The sequence below is a fragment of the Cynocephalus volans genome, chromosome 2 (assembly GCF_027409185.1).
Source record: "Cynocephalus volans isolate mCynVol1 chromosome 2, mCynVol1.pri, whole genome shotgun sequence".
In the NCBI taxonomy this organism is placed as follows: domain Eukaryota; kingdom Metazoa; phylum Chordata; class Mammalia; order Dermoptera; family Cynocephalidae; genus Cynocephalus; species Cynocephalus volans.
In genome coordinates this window covers 121,931,509-121,953,084 of record NC_084461.1, presented here as the reverse complement: position 1 = coordinate 121,953,084, position 21,576 = coordinate 121,931,509, and the positions used below count along the sequence as shown (strand labels likewise).

The following is a 21,576-nucleotide window of genomic DNA, read 5'->3' as shown; positions in this document are numbered from 1 at the left end:
CCTTTCTTGCTCCTACTCTCACCCCTAGCTTCCCAGCTCACCTTTCCCAGTCACTCATTCCTCTCCGCCCCGCCCAGAGGTCGTGGCTCCCCTCTTCTCCCCGCCTTTCTTGTTCTAACTTTCCCGCCTCAGTAGCTCTCGGCCAATCGCGGATGTAATTGTCTCTTTTTCCCCTCCTCTTTATGACATGACTAGAAGTAAGATCTCTGATTGGATTTTCTTGAGCAAAAGCCGACCAATGAAAGGCAGACTTTTTTGATGCAGACGGACAGCTAGTATTATCGCCGGTCATTGGCTGGAGCGGCCAGAGTTAGGAAAATGGCTGCGAGTACCTCTGTAGTCCCGGTACCTGTGACGGCGGCCGCGGTGCCGGTTCTGTCCACGAACGGCGATTTCTCAGATTTGCGTGAAATTAAAAAGCAGCTGCTGCTTATCGCGGGCCTTACCCGGGAGCGGGGCCTCTTGCACAGTAGCAAATGGTGAGATGTCGGGGTCGGAAGGGAGCGGGCCTGGATCCTTGGCCTTGGGGTCTTGTCTAGCTGATCCAGTTTGTGTTCTCCAGGTCCGCGGAGTTGGCCTTCTCTCTTCCCGCGTTGCCTCTGGCCGAGTTGCAGCCGCCGCCGCCTATTACAGAGGTAAGGACGTCTTTACGGTGAGCGCTCCCCATCAACGGAGGGGATGTGCCTCAAGAAGTACTGAGTGCCCTGTCACTGGAGGAGAGCAAACTGGCAGGAATATTTGTAGAGGGAATTCAAGCATTTAAAGAGCTGGGTGTTATAAGAGATTTTTTTCCGTATGGTTTTGTTGAGCTTTGAAAGATTTGATGGTGCCCTTATTTAAGCCGGAGAGAATTAGTAAACAATCATTGTTTAAAATTTCAGACTTCTAGTTTTGTAACCCAAATTAGCAATACTCATAAGGATGGGAATAATCAAAAGTTTTTACAACAGCGCAGAACTATTCCTACACTGTTGTGTGATCAACACAGCAAAATGGTTTAGAGTGTGGGCTCTGGATTGATACAGCCCTGAGTTCAAATCTCAAATTATTGACTTTGGGCAATTTACTTTTAACCTGAACCACCGTTTCCTCATCTGTGAAATGAGGATAATGATAATAGTATCTACTTAAGTAAAAAAAAGTATCCATGGGGATATTGAGTGGATTAAATGAGATAATACACATAGACTGCTTAAAAGTGTACCTGGCACATAGGATACAGTAATATTAGCTATTCTAATCGTTATTTCGATTATTAATAAGGAGGAGATGACTAGGTGGGGTGGACAAAATGCTCTATGACGTTCAAGTAGATTTGTGTCTATATTCGGATCAGGTTCTTTACTCTTAGCATCAGCGTGGGCAAGTGATTTCTAGGTGTCAGCCTTCTCATATTATCATCAGTGATAATATTAATCATTGCTGGGTTTTCAAGAAGATTACATAAGATGATAAAGGTAAAGCATACATTACTCTTGTGTAATTTTCTTGAGTCAATGTGATTTCTGTCTTAGTAGCTTTTACTTCCCTGTGACAACTTTCACAGTGCCTAGGTGCATTGTTAGTGCTGAATAGGATAAATAATGGTTGAATGAGTAAAGAAAGCACAGTGCCTGGTGAGTACTAGAGGCTCAGTAAATATCTCCATCTCCCATGGGTTCATAAAATATACAGGGGTTTCAGACATAGCAGAAAAATGACCATTCTGTTGGTTAGTTTAGTAGCTTTCAACTTGCTATGAGGTGTCTTGGTTCAGAAGTCTCTTTGCTAATTTGTTACACATTTAGTGTTATCATGTCTTTTCTAAGGAGTGTCTCTGAAAAACCCCAGAGAAACATTTTGATTTAATTCAGACTTGATCTAAAATTTAAACTAAACATTAAAACTTTGGCCTTTTTATTTTATTTTTATTTATTTTTAAAATTTTTTTATTGAATCGTAATTGATTATACATATTTTGGGGGTTCAACGTTGACATATGTTGATCAAATCAATATTACTAGCATATATATTGTTACAAATCTTACTCAATGTTTATGCCCCTTGTTCAATCTCTCCCTATCCCCCTCTACCTCTCCCCTCCCCGCCTCTGATAATCCTAGATTTCTTCTCTCCTTCTGAAAGAGTAATGGTTACTCTGTTAATTTGTTGCCTAGATGATCTGTCCAATGCTGAGAGGTGTGTTCAGGTCCCCCAATATCATCGTAGAGCAGATGCTTCTTCTATCACTCTAGAATGGGCTTTGTGGAGAGAGATATCCTCTTCTTTTCTTTGGTTTCTGCTGGTGACTCTCTTTATGTCAATGCACTCCAGTGGCTGGTGGACCACCTGCATGGTGGTTGTGGCGTCTAGCTGCTTTCGTGGCAGCCGTGGTTATTGTGGTGGCTGGGGTGGGCCACCCACACGGAGGTGATGTTTTTGGCATGCTCCTTGGTGCTGGTGGTGTGCCTGGTTATGGGGAGGGGTCTGGTCCCTGGATCCATGCCGCAGGACCCTGGGTGGGCCCCGAGGCACTGGTGGTGTGCCTGGTTTTGGGGGGAGGTGATCTGGTCCCTGGCTCCACAACTCAGGTCCTTGGGTGGGCCCCAAGGTACTGGCCATGTGCCTGGGCAGGAACTAATTTTTTGTCCTTTGCTTACTTCTAAAATGAGGGAACTTCCTGTGGGGACCAGTACTTGAGCTGTGTGGTTTAGCTAAATTGCTGCTTTGCTGCTGATTCCCTAGGGAAGGCTTTTTGTGCAGCTCAGGTTTTAATGGTTGACCTTATAGGTACTTTTGGCACTCCAGAGACCCAGTGCACCTGGGTTGTGTAGAAACTCTGATCTGGGCCTGAGTCTTTTCATTAAACTGCACCCCATGCAATTCTGTATTCCTGACCAGTCTCCTCCGAGTGTTCCTTTGCCGATTGGGGTGCTGCTGGTCAGCTGTCCTTGCTGTGCCCCAGTGTTCCCCCAGTGGGCCTGTCTCCCCCAGCACCCGTGCCGCAAACACTTTCCATGGGATAGGCCGTGTGCAGGTCCCTTGCGATGACTCACCGGCCTCTGAGTGGCTCCTTTTTTTCAGTTGTTGTGGCTCCTCGCTCCTATGTGGGTCCATGGGAACCCTATTCATGATCTTGCTGGCCTGGGGGCCACCAAGGCCCTCTTCTCCCCTGTCACCTCCATGAAACTTCATCCGAAGGGCACATTTGGCTCCTGCTCTGTGTGCTCAGCAGCTCCAGCCGTAAGGCAGCTGTGGCACAAAATGGTCAGAGTGGTTTTTTCTTTCTCTCATCATGGCTTCTCCCACCTTCATGCACTCTGTAGGTCTCTCCTTCTCTTCCACTGAGCTCTAGTGGCCCCAGCTTGGCTGTTGTTGCTTTTTTATAGTTGTAAATTGGTTGATTTGTGGGAGAGAGTGACGCTGGGGACTGTCTATTCTGCCATCTTGACTAGAAGCTAAAACTTTGGTCTTTAAAGAGTTATTGAAATTGATGATTGTTATGCTGTGCTCAAATCTATGTAGTTTATTGTAGCTTATTCTTAATGTTATATAAACATTACCAAAGAAGCATTTGTATCTTTAAACTTGTTACACTCTGTCTTGGACCCTAAGCTTATCTTTTCTGAATATAAAATGTGACTGGGACCAACTGTGGCTACTCAATTTAAAAACTCAACCATAATGCTAAATGCCTCTAAATTACATTATATGTAACTTTCAATAGACCATTCTAAGTGCTTCCTGTAAGGAAGAATGGAACTAAAAATTCAAAGTCCTTATAGTCCAAATAGTAAAACTTTCTGAATTATAAAGTCATATAGATAGTTAAGAATATATCTTATGTATGGGCTGTAGTATGTATGTTTATGTAGTCTTGTGTAATCTGAATGATTTTCATCATAATCCATCTTGTTTTTCCTGAAGATGCTGTTTCTTGATTTTTTTTCGCTCACAGGCAATGAATATTTTTGAGTAATATTTGAATATTACTCAGAAAGGTATAATGCAGGTGAGGGGGTTGGGGAAAATAAATAAGCATATGGTGAGTGGATATGAAAAGGGCCTCCAGAATCCAAAGCTAAATGGTCACATTTAGGACATGATGATACAATGAAGAAAATATTTTGGTTGCATTTTTGTGTTGGTGATATTTGGGGCAAGGAAGATAAGGAGAATGAAGTTATTCAAGTTTTAATTAACTCATACCTAGAATTACGGAGATTGTATATTTTTAACTTAAATATGCCATGTAATTTTTTTACATAGAGTTATACTGTGTTCTATGCCTTCAAAAATACTAAATTATGACAAAACTTTATCGAAGTACAGATAGAATAAGTCATTGTGCAGAATATTGCATTTATGTAGGAATTTTAAAAACAGGAGAAGGAAGAAAACTACAAATATTAATACTGGATATATTATGACTTTTTCATATTTCCTCATTTCAAATCTGTAAGATCCATATTATTGGCTCCATTTTAGGCTGGCCCGTGGCTCACTCGGTAGAGTGCGGTGCTGATAACACCAAGGCCACGGGTTCGGATCCTATATAGGGATGGCCAGTTTGCTCACTGGCTGAGCATGGTGCTGACAACACCAAGCCAAGGGTTGAGATCCCCTTACCGGCCATCTTTTTTAAAAAAAAAAAAAAAAAAAAAAGACGTATTATTGGCTCCATTTTATAGATGAAGAAATAGATACTCAGAGAAGCTAAGTAACCTCCCTACTAAAGTAATGAAAACAGGAAGTAAAGGAATGAGAAGTTGAATCCAGGTCCCTAACACCAAAGCCTGTGCAACTTCCTATTACATTTATAGAAATAATACAAATTTCTGAGTATGTTGGTTTAGTTTTTAAATTTTTTGGTTTTTGGGCCGGCCCGTGGCTCACTCGGGAGAGTGCGGTGCTGATAACACCAAGGCCCCGGGTTTGGATCCCATATACAGATGGCCGGTTCGCTCACTGGCTGAGCGTGGTGCTCACAACACCAAGTCAAGGGTTAAGATCCCCTTACCGGTCATCTTTTTAAAAAAAAAAAAAAAAATTTTTTTTTGGTTTTTTCCTCCAATTTTTTGTTTTGAAAAAAATATTTTGAAAAAAAAGAGTTTTATGACTTTACCTGGTGATAAAGTAAATATATAAAAATTATATCTGTCTATATAGATATAGATATATACATCTATACTCACATATATCTTAGGTTTTGGGAGGAGGAAAATAATTTTTTCTTACACCTTGTAACTAATGAATATACTTCTTAGATATGGACTTTTATTGTCTTTTTCCCAACCACTTACATAAACTTGTCTCTTTTCTAGGAGGATGCCCAGGATATGGATGCTTACACCCTGGCCAAGGCCTACTTTGATGTTAAAGAGTATGATCGGGCTGCTCATTTTCTGCATGGCTGCAATAGCAAGAAAGCCTATTTCCTGTACATGTATTCCAGATATCTGGTGAGGGCAAACTGTTTTAAGATGTCATTCTGCCTATAGTGAAGCATCTGTGTTTAAAATCAAGTGGAAAAAGTTTAATCTTTTTTTTTTTGTCCTTTTTTGTGACCGGTAAGGGGATTGCAACCCTTGGCTTGGTGTCGTCCGCACCGCGCTCAGCCAGTGAGTGCACCGGCCATCCCTATATAGGATCCAAGCCTCGGCGGGAGCGCTGCTGCGCTCCCAGTGCCGCACTCTCCGAGTGAGCCACAGGGTCAGCCCAAGTTTAATCTTTTAAATAACTTAGCAGTGGGCCACTTAATGAATGTTAAGTATTATAAATACTTAATAATAAGATATTTCAAAAAATCATAAATAAAGTTTTGAAAAATGATAGTACAGAAGAAAATATTCTTAGGAATGACTAACAGGATGATTAGTAACAACCTGATCATTTGCCTTAGGTTATATAAGGTTCTTCATGCCTGTGAATTGATATTATTGTTTAAGAATTAAGTATAAAAGCCTGGATTCGGCCGGCCTGTGGCTCATTTGGGAGAGTGTGGTACTGATAACACGAAGGCCCCGGGTTTGGATCTCATATAGGGGTGGCCGGTTGGCTCACTGGGTGAGCACGGTGGTGACAACACCAAGTCAAGGGTTAAGATCCCCTTACCAGTCATCTTTAAAAAAAAAAATAATAATAATAAATAAAAGCCTGGATTGATTTTTAAATTTATAAACTCAATTATCATTTTATTTATGCTGTATGTATTGTTTTTGTTTTGAGGCTATTAAAAGTTATGAATGTAAAGGACGATGCAAGTAAAATAATTTAATACCACATAGAGTAATTTAAGTATAATTTATTATTTTACTTTGGAACGTTATGAATGTACTACTTTTTCTTAGTTATCTTCTGTGTAAACTGATCTAAAAAAACATTTTATGTATTCATTTTCAGGTATTATAGTCTGTATTTGTTAAGTATGGTAGCTTGCAGTTATGGACTATGTTTAATTCACCTTTTTTCTTTTCCAATTTTTTTATTGTGGTAAAATACACATAGAATTTACCGTCTTCACTTTTTCTTTTTTCTTTTTTTGCTGTTTGGTACAGGGATCAAACCCTGGACCTTGGTGTTCTCAGCACTATACTCATAACCATTTTTAAGTGTATAGTTCATTAGTGTTAAATACATTCATAATGTTTTACATCCATCACCACCATCCATCTCCAGAACTCTAAACCTATTAAACAATAACTCTCCTTTTCCTCTTTCCACCATTCTACTTTCTGTCTCTATGAATTTGACTACTCTAAGTACCTCGTACAAGTGGAGTCATACAGGATTTGTTTTTTTGTGACTGGCTTATTTCACTTACCATAATGCCCTCAAGATTCAACCATATGTCAGGATTTCCTTCCTTTTTTTTTGTTTTTTTTGTTTTTTTTTTGTTTGTTTGTCTTTTTTGTGACGTGCACTCACTGGCTGAGTGCACCGGCCATTCCTATACAGGATCCGAACCTGCGGCGGGATCGTAGCCGCGCTCCCAGCGCTGCACTCTCCCGAGTGCGCCACGGGCTTGGCCCGGGATTTCCTTCCTTTTTAAGGCTTCATTATATTATATTCCATTGTATGGATATATCACATTTTGCTTATCCCCATGAGCTCAAGAAAGATTTTTTTTTCTACCACTATACTAATGAGCAGAAGAAAGGTATTTTGAAATTGTGGGATTTAAATAATTACTCTTCTTTATATAATCTTTACCATGTAGATGTACTAATTTGTACAAGTTATGGTGAAAAAGCAAGCAGCATTTGCTGGTTTGGGAGAAAAAAATTCCTTAAGGAAAATGTATAAAATGTGAAAAATGGAAGAAAAAAGAAAATCTGAATATTTACTTTTTGACTTATTATTTGAAAATCTTTTTTTTTTTTTTTTTAAAGATGACCGGTAAGGGGATCTTAACCCTTGACTTGGTGTTGTGAGCACCACGCTCAGCCAGTGAGCGAACCGGCCATCCCTATATGGGATCCGAACCCGGGGCCTTGGTGTTATCAGCACCGCACTCTCCCGAGTGAGCCACGGGCCGGCCCTGAAAATCATTTTAAACTGATAGAAAAGTTGCGAGAATAAGAATAATACAAAGAATATCCTGTACGCTTTGTCCAGATTCACCTATTTTGAACATTTTATCCTATTTGCTCTATCATTTCTCCCTCTTCTTTCTCTCTGTACACACACATAAGAGTTTTTTTCTCTGAGCCATTTGAGAGTAAGTTGTAGATATCATGATACTTTACCCTTAAATACTTCAATGTGTATCTCTTTAGAGTAAGGGCATTTTCTTAAATAACCACAGTATAGTTATCAACTTCAATAGATTAAACATTGCCGGGCCGATCCCGTGGCGCACTCGGGAGAGTGCGGCACTGGGAGCGCAGCAGTGCTCCCGCCGCGGGTTCGGATCCTATATAAGGATGGCCGGTGCGCTCACTGGCTGAGCGCGGTACGGCCGGTCACAAAAAGACAAAAAAAAAAAAAAAAAAAAAAATTAAACATTGTTACTATTCTTTAATCTACCATTGAATTCCGATCTTGGCAATTGACCTAGCAGTTTCTTCTATAGCATTTCCCCCTCAGAACAATCTAGGATCAGGAATTACATTTACTTGTCATTTCTCTTTAATCTCCTCTAGTCTGGAACAGCCTTTCTCTGTCTTCTATGACATTATCATTTTTCGAAGCTTACAGTTCTCCCCTCCCATTTTCTTTTTTTAATTAATAGATTATATTTTTTAGAGCAGTTTTAGGCTGCAAAATTGAGCAGAAAGTTTAAGAGTTCCCATATACCCCCTTCCATCTTCCCACAAGCTTCACCCACCATCATTATCCTGTACCAGTGTGGTATATCTATTACATTCAGTGAACCACCATTGACACTTATTATCAACAAAAGTCCACACTTTACCATAGGGTTCACTTTTTGTATTGTGCAGTCTATGGGTTTTGACACCCTCCCCTTTTTTTCTTTTTTGGTGGCTAGCTGGCTTGGCAGCTACAGGAATCTGAACCCTTGACCTTAGTCTTACAAAGCCATGCTCTAACCAACTGAGCTAACTGGCCAGCCCTGAATATGGCCATCAGACATATCTGCACTCTTCATCTTGGATAGGTCTGATGTTTCTTCACAATTTTATTCTGGTTGTACATAACCTGGTCAGAATAGTACATAAGTGGAATGTCTTTGTCCATAAGCCCTTGTTGTTAATGTTAATTTTTTTTTCCAGTTCTTTTTTTTTTTTTGGCATCTGGCCAGTACAAGGATGTGAGCCCTTACCCTTTGTGTTATTTTTATTTATTTATTTATTTTTCAAAAGATGACGGGTAAGGGGATCTCAACCCCTTGGCTTGGTGTTGTCAGCACCACGCTCAGCCAGTGAGCCAACCAGCCATCTCTGTATAGGATCCATACCCGTGGCCTTGGTGTTATTAGCACTGCACTGTGCCGAGTGAGCCACGGGCCAGCCCTTATCCTTTGTGTTATAACACTGCTCTCTAACTAACTGAGCTAACCCGCCAGTCCTGCTAATGTTAATTTTGATTACTTGGTAAAGATATTGTCCATTTTTTCCACTGTGTAGTTACTGTTATTTTCCTTACCAGATAATCAGCAATTTGTGGGGATATACTTTAAGGCCATACAAATATCCTGCTCCTTATAAAAATTTCCCTCTAAATTTAATATCCATTGTTAATTCTTGCCTGAAACACTCATTAGTATGATGTTACAAAACGATAATTTTCTACTTTAACACACTCTTCACACTTGCTACTCAACACTTGGCATTCTACTCTAAGCTACTCTAAGCTCCCTTTCCCCGTTTATTTATCAATATTTGTATTAGTATGGACTCATGGATTCCTGATTTTTTAATTGTTTATAATTTATTACTGTATTTAATTATTTTGGTGCTCAAATTATCCCAGATTTGGTGAGGGGAGCCCCTGAATGGTTGTTTAAAATTAGTGATGAAAAATAGATGCCATTTTGGTTGGATTTGGCACCTTTAGGTAGAATCAGGCTGCAAGGTTTAGAACGTGTTTTAGAATAAAGTGTAAAAAAACCTATTTGTGGATTTTCTCTTGCAGTCTGGAGAAAAAAAGAAGGACGATGAAACAGTTGATAGCCTAGGTATGAATTTCTTTATCTTATCTTTTGGCCTAAAAAGCAGGGTTGCAAACTTAAATGACTGTGGGAGCCAGGCAAGTAATATGAATGCACTGAGGAGGACTGTTGCAAGTTGGAGAGCATATAACTTATCTCAGCTGCCTGGCTGTTGCCCAGATCTGGCTGAGGGCTGGCTGTTTTGTGGGAATCTGGTCCTGGTATTTTTGGGTGTTCTTTCCTTGGCCCTTTCCTGTTCCCTGCAACCTGAAGCTGGATATTCAGATTTTTAATCGAGGTTTCTGATTTTTAAACATCAATAACTAATTCACAGTTTAAGAAACTGTGTGCCTAACAAAATATGACTGCAGAAACATTGTCAGTTGTAATTCCTGGAATCAAGTAAATGAATTATGTAAGATACCATTGGCCACTTGTGAGTGTTTGCTAGCGGTTTCAGGTGTAACTCTGGTTGATGCTAAAGAGAATATCTATGTCTATGAAAATGAAAACCAGCACCTTTCCCTTAGGTCAGAGACTGTGTTTCTTTCCTAGGCCCCCTGGAGAAAGGACAAGTAAAAAATGAGGCTCTGAGAGAATTGAGAGTGGAGCTCAGCAAAAAACACCAAGCTCGGGAACTTGATGGATTTGGCCTTTATCTGTAATTGTTTATAGTAATTTGGAACTTTCTTTTTGTTGTTATTATTCTTTTCCTGTGGAACTTTCTATGACATGATTAATTTCTCCTATGGTTGTTTCCTTTCCCAGGTACGGTGTGGTGCTTCGAAAACTGGACTTGGTGAAAGAGGCCATTGATGTGTTTGTGGAGGCTACTCATGTTTTGCCTTTGCATTGGGGAGCCTGGTTAGAACTCTGTAACCTGATCACAGACAAAGAGATGGTAAATTGAGATGAGCTATGTGAAAAAACCTCCGTTCTAAGTTTTATGTAGTTCTGTAATAATGTAGGGGTGGGGGTAGAGTTTTTCCAGACCTTTGGTTATAGCTAACTCTTTACTGCATCTCTAGTCACTTTCACTGTTTTGGAATTTAGTTCTTTATTTGAAAGACTAATGACTATCTCCTGTTAAGAGTTATTGTTGTATTTGCATCCAGTTACAGTAGAATTTTTTTTCATATTCATGTTTTCATATTCAAGTTTTATTATAACTTGCTTATTTACTAAATGTTATTATAATTTCTCCCTTAATTCCGAAGATGCTATAGGAAAGTTTTCTCTGATATCAAGGATTATATTAAAACATTTTTCAGGCCTCTTCTGAGCTGTCATGGATTCTGTGAAGATTTTGGAAATTTGTTTATTAGTGAAATAATGTATATAAAATTGCTTTATAAACTGCAATAATTTTATTAGTCATTATTAGACGACATTGACCATAGTGTTTATTTTGCTCTTCTTCTGTAGTTAATAGAAGCAACAACACACTTCCTTTTGTTGGGCTCTAAAGAGCCAAAGGCTAGTTGATTTTCCCTAATAATGATTCATGCTACTGCATCTGTGCCTGAAATCTTATCTTTGTTTACTTGTATTCACCTATCTCTAACTGCCTACTAGACTTTCACTGAAAGTTTGTTTTATCTCTGAACTCAAAATATGCAAAACCAAGTTTCTCATCCTGCCTACCAAATTCTCTTTCTTCCTCCCAACTTGATAGACTCTGACTAGCGTCACTGTTTTTCAAGACACCTAGTCTTGACACCTCAGAGTCATATTTGTCTCTCCTCTTTATCTATCTTTATCTAGTCAGTCATTAGACATTGCCATGTTACTTTCTTGTATACATCTCCTTTCTCTTGGTTTTCTTTGCCTTCTCAGTTATCATCTCAAATTTGGATTACTTGTAAGTAATAGATACTTTCTATCTAGGTTTCCCATTTTTACACTTCTGTTTCCAAGCCATTCTGTATATTGCTTCCAAACTTATTCTTAACACACTCATGTCGTCGTGTCATTTGCTTGCCAAAAATTTCCAGTGGTTTACTATTGCATCTAATTTTCTGTTGCACCATAGGATCCACCCTACCAATTCAGTCTTATTTTTCCACTGCATCCCAGTACATACCCTCCCCTCAAATCAAGCTAGTTTCCTCATGCTACTCACCCACACTCATTACGAGTGTTTTGTCGCTACTTATGTTGTTACCCTCGCCTAGAATGTTGTCTTCTTTCTCTTCCTCTCCCTTTTTCTGTTCAAGTCCTACCCATCCTCTAAGACTCATTTCAAATCCTATCTTTTCTTTGAAGCCTTTCCCGACTTGGCCACTTCTCCCTATTGTGCTTATAAGTCATATTCACTTAATTGGATTGCCGTTTGTTCTTTATTAAGTGCTCTAATAAAATTTTAGTGGTAAATTCCTTTAGACAGTGATGATGTTTCTTGCTGTTCGTTTGGGAGAGAGGTCAAATTATATTAAGTGTGTCCCTCTCTCTCCTGCTGCCAGCTCAAGTTCCTGTCTTTACCAGACACCTGGATGAAAGAGTTTTTCCTGGCTCATATATACACAGAGTTGCAATTGATAGAGGAGGCCCTGCAAAAATATCAGAATCTCATTGATGTGGGCTTCTCTAAGAGCTCATATATTGTTTCCCAAATTGCAGTTGCCTATCACAATATCAGAGGTAAGTGAATAAGGACAATGAAATATCATAACCTGAGAGCTATATACTGTGTTGCTTTCTGAACTATCTGTCTTCTTTCTACAGATATTGACAAAGCCCTCTCCATTTTTAATGAGCTAAGGAAACAAGACCCTTACAGGATTGAAAATATGGACACATTCTCCAACCTTCTTTATGTCAGAGTGAGCTGCTTTCCTTGCTTGGGTTTGATTAAGCTCTCTTGTGCTTTAATCTCCCTGGCTGGATTGTCACTCAGTTGCATTAGCTTTAAGAAAAATAATTTAGGAAGTTCTTTTTTCATGCTTAGATCATCTTTCTCTTTTCTTCCAGAGCATGAAATCTGAGTTGAGTTATCTGGCTCATAACCTCTGTGAGATTGATAAATATCGCGTAGAAACTTGCTGTGTAATTGGTAAGAGATAACTACATTTTTACTTTTAAGATTCATCTTTATTATAAGTGTCACATATGTAAAAATAACAATATCAAATGTCAAAGGTAACAGAATTATATACCATAAAATGTGAAAACTCACTGTAATCCCACCTCTAAGATTGTTTCGTGAACAGGACTCTGGAGTATTTTTCTGTGCAAATACGAAAAATGCACATATGCGTGTGTATGTATAGTTTGCTTGTAAAAACTGTGTCATTATACATACTGCTTTGTAACTTTTTTTTAACTTAATGTTATATCTTTGCCATCTTTTCATGTTAGTATATTTTGACTTGTGTTATTTTTGATGGCTACCTAGCATTTTATTGTATAGATGTATCATCATTTTTATTTAATAATTTTCTATTATATAAGTTGTGGCTATTGTTTGTTAATATAAAAGTTGCTTTTGGAAACATCTTTGTACATGTACATTTATTTTTCCATGCTATGTAACTGTTTCTATGTAGTAAGTTCCTAGCAGTGAAGGGCTGGATCAAAGATGTGTGTTTTAAAGTTGAATATATGGGACTGGCCAGTTAGCTCACTTGGTTAGAGCACAGTGTATAATACCAAGGTCAAGAGTTTGGATCCCTGTACTGGCCAGCCCCCCACCCCCCCAAAAAAGAGTTGAATATAATTAAAAAGCTTGTAAGAATTTCCAGTCCTATGAAAAGAGATGAGAGTGCCAGTTTCTGTATATCAGAGTGTCTCAATTTCAGCACTATTGACAGTTTGGGCTGGATAATTTTTTTGTTGGGGACTTCCCTGTGCATTTTAGTTGTTGGCAGTATCTCTGGCCTCAACCCACTAGATCCTGGTAACCCTCTTCCCCTTGTTGTGACAACTAAAAATATTTCTGGACATTGCCAATGACCCCTTGGGGTCAGAATCACCCTTGGTTGAGAATCATGGCCTTACATACTTGGCCACACTGTGTGGCCTGATAATCAGTTGATATAGACAGATGAATGACCACTCCTGGATAAAAGTAAGTTTGTTTAGTTGTAATTAAAAGTCAAGGTTCCCTGGAGATGGAAGGGAAATATACCTGTTCCTGGGTCTTTGGTCACATTACATCAAGATCATACATTTGTGCCTTTCTAGCTCAGGATGTTGTTAATAAACTGATGGAATTTCAATTCATCAATTATTTAGCAAATATTTCTAGCCCTTGAGGAAGTTATAGTCTAATATGGAAAGTAAGCATTAACACAAAACTGTAATACGTTCTAGGGGAACACAGAGAAGTGTAGGAACAAGTGATATTTTCAATATCATGGCATTATGAATAAACTATAAAGTCCATTTAGGTGAGGGTGGAACTTCAGTTTATTCAGAAAACATCTCTTGAGCATGTACTTTGTGCCAGGCACTGTGCTTTGTGTTGCAGTACCTACCCTAATTGCCTGTTGAGGAAGACCAATATGAAAATTGTAATTCAGTGGGTTGAATGTTATGGTTTAGGTAAATACAAGATGGAAAGGTATCTGATTCAGACTGAGATTAGAGAAGGCTTCTTGGAGAAGGTGATGCTTAAAGGGTGGGAGCAAAAAGAGTTCAAGAAGAGAGGGGAAGGGCTGACTTGGGAAGGCTATCACAGTACAGAGGCATTGAAGTGTACAACAGACATTGCGCTTGAAATAGTTCAGTATGTCTGAAGCATGGTGTGGGAGGTAGGAATGTATAAACAGGCCAGATCTTGAAGAACCTTTTATACCTTGCTAAAAGTTTGGATTTCATTCTTAAGGCAATAGGAGTCCTCTGAAGGATTTTAACCAGAGTGACTAAAGTTCAGATTTTCATTTTAGAATGATATTTGGAGACAGTGTGCTAGGAGTATTAGAAATGGGTAAGGCTAGAGGCAGGACACCAGCTAGAAGGCTGTTAACAATAATCTAGTCTAGAGATGATGAGAACCTGAGCTGATGTACTTGCAGGAGGAATGTAGAAAGACAATTGGATTTAGAAGATATTCAGGAAGTAGAACAAACAGGAATTAGTGATTGGGTAACTAGATTGATAACAGTGCTGATAACATGATGAAAGGAAATAGAGATAGGGAGATAATGAACCTATTTTTAACCTATTGACTTGAGGCAAATTAAAGCCAGAGGAGACGTACATATGCAGAATTATGATTTAGGAGTTACTTTTATTTTTTTAATTTTAATAATCATTTGAGGCAAGCTCCTTAATGAACTGTTGTTTTGTTTTCTCAGTATATCCGTAATGCCCAGCAAAATTTCTGACATATAGTCAATAAATGTTTGTTGAATTCAGCCCACCTACCTTAAAAATTAAGAACAGGGAACATTAGATGTGACAAAAAAATAGGACTTCAGTTTTTATATTATAGCCAGGTTAGTGGCAGTGAAAGGAGAAAGAACGATGGAGAGAAGGAAAGGAAATTGATGACCTGAGAGAGAATGAAACAACTTTAGAGTGATAGCAAGAATCTCCTACTTGTTTAGTCCTTGCTTCTTCTGTTCTTATGTTTTAATGTGAATTTCTTTCTTCTGTACTTTTCAGGAGTCCCAATCTCTCTCTGAGAGGCAACATTGTGTGTGTGTGCATGTGTGTGTGTGTGTGTGTGTGCGTACTATAGTAGTAGCCCAGTTAAGATTTGGATTCTGGAGCCAGACTACTCAAGTTTAAATCCTGGTTCTGATACTAACTAGCTGTGTAACCCTTGGACAAGTTGCCTAACCACTCTATGCTTTAGTTTCCTCATCCATAAAGAGAATAGTAGAACCTTCCCTCGTGTAGTTGTAAAGATGAAATAAATTAATGCATATAAAGCACTTATTATAATGTAAGTTACCTGGTACATTGTAATCATTCAGTATGTTTTAGCTGTTCCAGCTGGCTAAAAAATCTTGTCTACTTAATCTTTGCCCAGAACTTACCCGTTCTGCCTTCCTTAACAAACATCTCCTTTGTCATCCTGACTTCTTTAGCAACTATGGCTTATGCCCTTGCTTTTTCTACCACTACCCTACTTCTTCTCCTACTCTATTACAAAAGCTCACCTTTGGGCACTCTCCCTAGAGCCTGTTTACTCTTCTACCTCTGAGTCTGAGTCAGTGGCAGGAGCAAAGATAAAGCCCTACGTCTTGCTTTTTTCCAGATGAACATGAAATTGAGTTTGAACTTAAATAATCAGGTATGGGGTACAGAAGGTTGATGTAATTGATTTCACATGAATCAAACTAAACAGCTGGATCTAGAGAGATTAAAAAAAACATATATAGAGGTTTTGTTAGTTGGCCATTTTACTAAATATAATTACTCTGCAATTAGCTCTTTTCACTTGACAGCATATCATGATCTCTGGAAGTTAGTACATATACATACTCTAAATCTATCTTTATTTGGTTTATTTATGCACATACAATTTATATATAAAGGAAAAAATTTTAAAGTACCGGGGCTATTTTTGCTTGCTGCACCTTCCCCCTTTAAGTTACTTGTGTTAACATGTTCTCATACTACGTCAAAATATATATAAACATATGCAGGGTTTAATGGGCTGTTTGATTTCCAAAAATAGGATTATATTTTCTGTATATATATATGTATTTTATATATATTTTATATGTATATATTTTTACTTTTTTCACTCAACAATACCTTGTGAAAACCTCCCTAAGTCTTTTATTTTATAAAAAATAGTTTAAAAAAATATAGCTTTATTGAGGCATAATGTACATACCATAATATTCACCAATTTTAAGTTTACAGTTCAGTGAGTTTTTGTAAATGTATACAAGCTTGTAACCATTGCCATAATCCATGTTAGAATACTCCATCACCCCAAAAAGTTCCCTTGTGTCTATTTGCAGTCAGTCCCATTCCCCTCCCCAGCAACTACTGCTATGCCTTCTATCTGTATAGTTTCCCTATTCTAGAAATTTCATATAAATGGAATCTTGCAATATTTAGCCTTATCATGTGGCTTTTTTCAGTTAGCGTGTTTTTGAGGTTCATCCATGTTGTAGCATGTATCAGTAGTTCTTTTTATTGCTGAGCATTATTCCCTTGTTTGGATATACCACATTTTGTTTATCCATTCACCAGTTGATGGAAGACAGATGACTTTATACTCTTCTTCAAATAAACTCTTTCACAGAATGCTGAAATGTTTCACTTGCCCTTTTCAAGACCAATGATAATAGCATTGCTTTGATTCTTGCGGGAGAGGGAAGCTCAGAGTCTACCTTTTTAACCCTTGAGATACCTCCTTAGAAACCTATGCTCCAAGGAATATAGTTGGAAAGCTCCTGATCCAAAGCATACTCTAGAAATTCCCTGTCCTTTATTAAGAAAATGTGTATATAAATGCTACATCCAGATGAGGTAAAATCAAGAAAAACTTGAAGTGTTTGGGAATACTTTTTTTTTTTTTCATTTTAAATTTTTATTTTTATTTTTATTTCTTTTAAAGATGACTGGTAAGAGGATCTTAACCCTTGACTTGGTGTTATCAGCACCACGCTCTCCCAAGTGAGCCATGGGCCGGCCCCATTTTTTTTTTAAACCAGAATGTGTGATAGATGAAATATATTTCCCAAGGGAATGATGATATTCCTCTTGTGTACAATTTGGCTTGCCAGGACTTTAGAGGGAATGGTTTATGGTTTCATGCCCAGTTGGTGGAATGCTGTTTTAGTGGACTTGTATTTTTACGTGTCTGATCATTCATATTTTTGTCTGTCTGTTTTTTAATAAGGCAATTATTATAGTTTACGTTCTCAACATGAGAAAGCAGCCTTATATTTCCAGAGAGCCCTGAAATTGAATCCTCGATATCTTGGGGCCTGGACACTGATGGGACATGAGTACATGGAAATGAAGAACACATCTGCTGCTATCCAGGCTTATAGGTGAGCTCTAGTTGGTGAGTGAAGTGCAGCATATTCCTGTCATGTTAAGGGCCTCTACTGAGCCTACAAGTTGCTGACCTTGATTCTGCCCTCTTACCAGTCAGTCTCTTCCATTTTTAGACATGCCATTGAGGTCAACAAGCGGGACTACAGAGCTTGGTATGGCCTTGGGCAGACCTATGAAATCCTGAAGATGCCATTTTACTGTCTTTATTATTATAGACGGGCCCACCAGCTTCGGTAAGTCCGGTCACTTGACCATGTGTTTGATATGGGAAGGGCTGATAACTTTTCTTTCTCTTTTGATAGCTACTGACAAATCACAGTGAATGGTTTTGATTCTTGGAGACTTGAGTTTAAATTTGCTAAATGCTGTTTGGTCATTTTTATTTAGTGTATTCCATTAATGGGTTAATAGCATAATTATGAATATAAAGTTATCTAATTATATGAAGCATTAGATTAAAGAACAGTAGTTACATAGATTTGAAATAGTGGTGAAACTGTGGTCGTGCTGGTTCCACAGAGAGGACTTCAGTTATCGATAAAGTCTTTGTTCAGACTGCCTATTTCTCTTCTTTCTCAGGCCCAATGATTCTCGTATGCTGGTTGCTTTAGGAGAATGTTATGAAAAACTCAATCAACTAGTGGAAGCCAAAAAGGTACCTGAAATTGGGTCCTGGAGAATTTTAGTTGAAATCTGCTGCTTAGATGAAAGTTGGGCTATCCGTGCTCTAATTTTTCCTTTAGTCTGATCTATGTACATAGGAAAGTCTGAATATCTATAGTTGCATAGGCTAAAAGCAAAGCTCGGCTGAGATCATTAGTGGAAATGTCAGTGGGTAGCCTGGACTTGTCAGAACTAGTAGAAATGCCTTGCATTCTGCAAATCTGAACTTCTGGGAGGCTTGCAGTGCCTTAGCCTTTATGTGATTAGTCATGGCTCCTGGGGCAATGGTCAAAGTGACCAGTTTATTTTTTTGACAGTGTTATTGGAGAGCTTACGCCGTGGGAGATGTGGAGAAAATGGCTCTGGTGAAACTGGCAAAGTGAGTGAAAGGAGTGAAATGCTATTGATATTACTGTTGGCTTCTCTGGAATGGTGGGTCCTGCATGCTCTAGAGCCTCCCATCCATCCATCATCCTGCATGAGTGTAGGAATGTAGCAATGTTATGAAAGCTGGTCTAGGAATTTAGCCATCTTGACTCTAGAGAATGCCATTTCTCTTCCTGTTAGGCAAGAAATCAAGAATGAATTGAAGAAGGAAATGACATTTTTGTGTCAGAGCAGTCTAGGAAAACTAAGTACTGATCTCCTGCTAAGGGCTAGAAAAATTAGGAATAACTCAGAAGTAGTGGGTAAAGAGGTTCTTAAATCCAATTTTATTCCTGCCAATTTTTTTCTGTACTCTTAGAAAAATATCCGTTGCCTGGTATCTTTTTAAAATCTCACTCTGGGCATTACCAGAGAATTTTTGCAAGGATCTAGCTTAAGTATTTACTAACTCTCCCTGCATAACTAGTAGCAGAGTAATGAGTCTAAGCTTTGATAACAGTAATCATCACATTTTTTTTTTTTTTTTTTTTTTTTTTTTAGTTCTAAAAGATGACCGGTAAGGGGATCTTAACCCTTGACTTGGTGTTCTCAGCACCACGCTCACCCAGTGAGCTAACCGGCCATCCCTATATGGGATCCGAACCCATGGCCTTAGTGTTATCAGCACCGCACTCATCCGAGTGAGCCACGGGCCGGCCCCGTAATCATCACATTTGATGGGCACTAATACTGTTCTAGGTCCCACTGTTTCATTTGTCAAAATTTGTACTTGTCTATGTATTGTCATTTTTTTTGGTCTTAGTCATGTGCTTTTACATTTTTTTACTAACTTGCTTTGAGACCTGATTTGTACTTAAAGACCAATTTCTTTTGTAGGCTTCATGAACAATTGACTGAGTCAGAACAGGCTGCCCAGTGTTACATCAAGTATATCCAAGATATCTATTCCTGTGGGGTATGTTTCATATCATGACAATTGTGTTGCTGATTTTATTCTTATCACCTCAGTCATTCCTGCTTTCCCTTTCTAGGAAATAGTGGAACACCTGGAGGAAAGCACTGCTTTCCGCTATCTGGCTCAGTACTATTTTAAGTGCAAGCTGTGGGATGAAGCGTCAACTTGTGCCCAAAAGTGTTGTGCATTCAATGATGTGAGTATCAGTCCTTTAATAAAAGGTTTGGATTTTAGGCTAGAACATATAATGTTTACCATGATCTGGGAGTAGAAGGTGGACAAGAATGTAAGTGGAAAGTCTACCTTGATCTGTGGAACTTGTACATTTTTTTTTTTTTTTAAAAAGTTACAGTTATATATCAGTGTCTTAATAACCTGTTTTTGAGAACAGCCTTGGACATGTTTTGAAAAAATTGTCTGGCTTTGTTTCAGACCCGGGAAGAAGGTAAGGCCTTGCTCCGGCAAATCCTACAGCTTCGGAACCAAGGCGAGACTCCCACCACCGAGATTCCTGCTCCCTTTTTCCTCCCTGCTTCACTCTCTGCTAACAACACTCCCACACGCAGAGTTTCTCCACTCAATTTGTCTTCTGTCACACCGTAGTTGGTTACTTTCAAGGCAGCACATTACTAGATTCATATTAAGCCTTACCTCTATGTCAAGAACGGCCACATGTCTTCTTCCAAGGACCTCAGCTCGTTTCTATAGATGGAAACAGCTCCTGGGGGACAGTTTATATAATCACCTCCAGAGGCAGACTGACAGAATACTGGCAGGAATAGACATTGTCTTTTGCCAGTTAGAAGCACTTCTATCTCCCTTCTGTTCAGAGTGGCTATAGATCTTGGCCTTCTTCCCAGAGACATTTACCCCTGCCCCGCCCTGCCAAAAAAAAAAAGAAGCATCCCTTTACAGCACTTTAGCATAGGCAGTGCTACAGGAACCAAGTTTTAATGCTGCTGGGAATGGGAGAGAAGCAAGGAAAGGAGAAAAGCTTGCCACTCTACCCTCTGCTAGCAGTAGGGGCACTAAGTATTCTAGGAAGAGGTCAGGGCACTGGATAGAAATGACCTCATTTTGGATTTGCTGAGCATGGCTCCAATGCTGATGTCAGAGATTAGGTTTAAATGGAGTGGAGCTATACATTTGTTCTTACTCTAGGGAGACATTCTTCTAAAACAGTTTTGAGAGGGAGTCTTTTAAAAGCTTTCAAATTTCAATTTGGAAGTAACATACTATAGTTGAATTATAGAAGGGCAAAAAGAATCTCAGTGAGTGTAGAACTGCTGAAGGCCTTTAATGAAGGAAATTAAAAAAAGCTGGCTATAGTGATAGCTGTACCCCTAACCAAAGCAAAGCGAGGAAACAGGATTATAGATAATCCTGTTCATGGACATTTGGAAATAACTTTTGTGACTATATGGAGAAGAATAAACTCACTTTAAGCCGGTCTGTTTTAATAAACTTTTAATGTAATTGTGTGCTCCCCTTCCCCCATCTCCAACAAAATTCTTTTTTTTCTCCTTTGTCTAGACAAGGTAAAGGGAACCATTCTTGTGGTGCTCTTAGAGAGTTTCAGGCCTGTGCTTTTGTGTTCAGTAGGAGGTAATAACGCTATAGTGTCTGCTGTAATGAATTTGTACAGTGGATGCTATAGGTCATTCTGAACTCTGGGTCTAGCCTTCATTTTTGTTCCTAGAACACGTTTGTTACCTATTCACTTTCAAATATATAACACTTTACTTTATATTAAAGAATGTTTAGAATAACTAATTGTGCTTAATTTTTTTAACCTTCTTAGGCTAGCTGTATACTAGTTACTGGTCTCCACTGCCATTTCTGTACATGATTCCCATAAGCCAGAATGTTGTTTGATTCTCATATTTTCTGCCCCCTTTATAATTTGTTTTAATGACTTTGCTAAATATGGAACTCAATAAAAATGTGAATAATATCTTTATTTAACTTTTTTGTGTGCATAGAAATGATATAAGTAAAAAAAACATGAGAT

At 38.6% G+C, this 21,576-nt stretch overlaps 1 protein-coding gene across 1 annotated transcript; it reads left to right on the top strand.

Moving 5' to 3' along the window:
* Positions 1–317: 317 nt before the first annotated feature.
* Positions 318–21,519, top strand: CDC23 (cell division cycle 23). Its single transcript, XM_063086185.1, has 16 exons — positions 318–479; positions 563–635; positions 5,304–5,441; positions 9,577–9,619; positions 10,148–10,253; positions 10,361–10,493; positions 12,055–12,232; positions 12,317–12,414; positions 12,563–12,644; positions 17,400–17,553; positions 17,674–17,793; positions 18,140–18,215; positions 18,541–18,602; positions 19,487–19,565; positions 19,642–19,761; positions 19,998–21,519. The coding sequence occupies exons 1-16, from the start codon at positions 319–321 to the stop codon at positions 20,166–20,168; spliced, it is 1,794 nt and encodes a 597-aa protein (XP_062942255.1). The 5' UTR covers position 318; the 3' UTR covers positions 20,169–21,519.
* Positions 21,520–21,576: the final 57 nt, after the last annotated feature.

What these genes read in the sequence shown, in the direction of transcription:
- CDC23 (XM_063086185.1), top strand. Translation starts at nt 319, where the DNA reads ATGGCTGCGAGTACCTCTGTAGTCCCGGTACCTGTGACGGCGGCCGCG. An exon ending in CGCCGCCGCCTATTACAGAG is followed by an intron (nt 636 to 5,303) that starts GTAAGGACGTCT and finishes TCTCTTTTCTAG; the next exon opens with GAGGATGCCCAGGATATGGA. An exon ending in AAGATATCTATTCCTGTGGG is followed by an intron (nt 19,566 to 19,641) that starts GTATGTTTCATA and finishes TTCCCTTTCTAG; the next exon opens with GAAATAGTGGAACACCTGGA.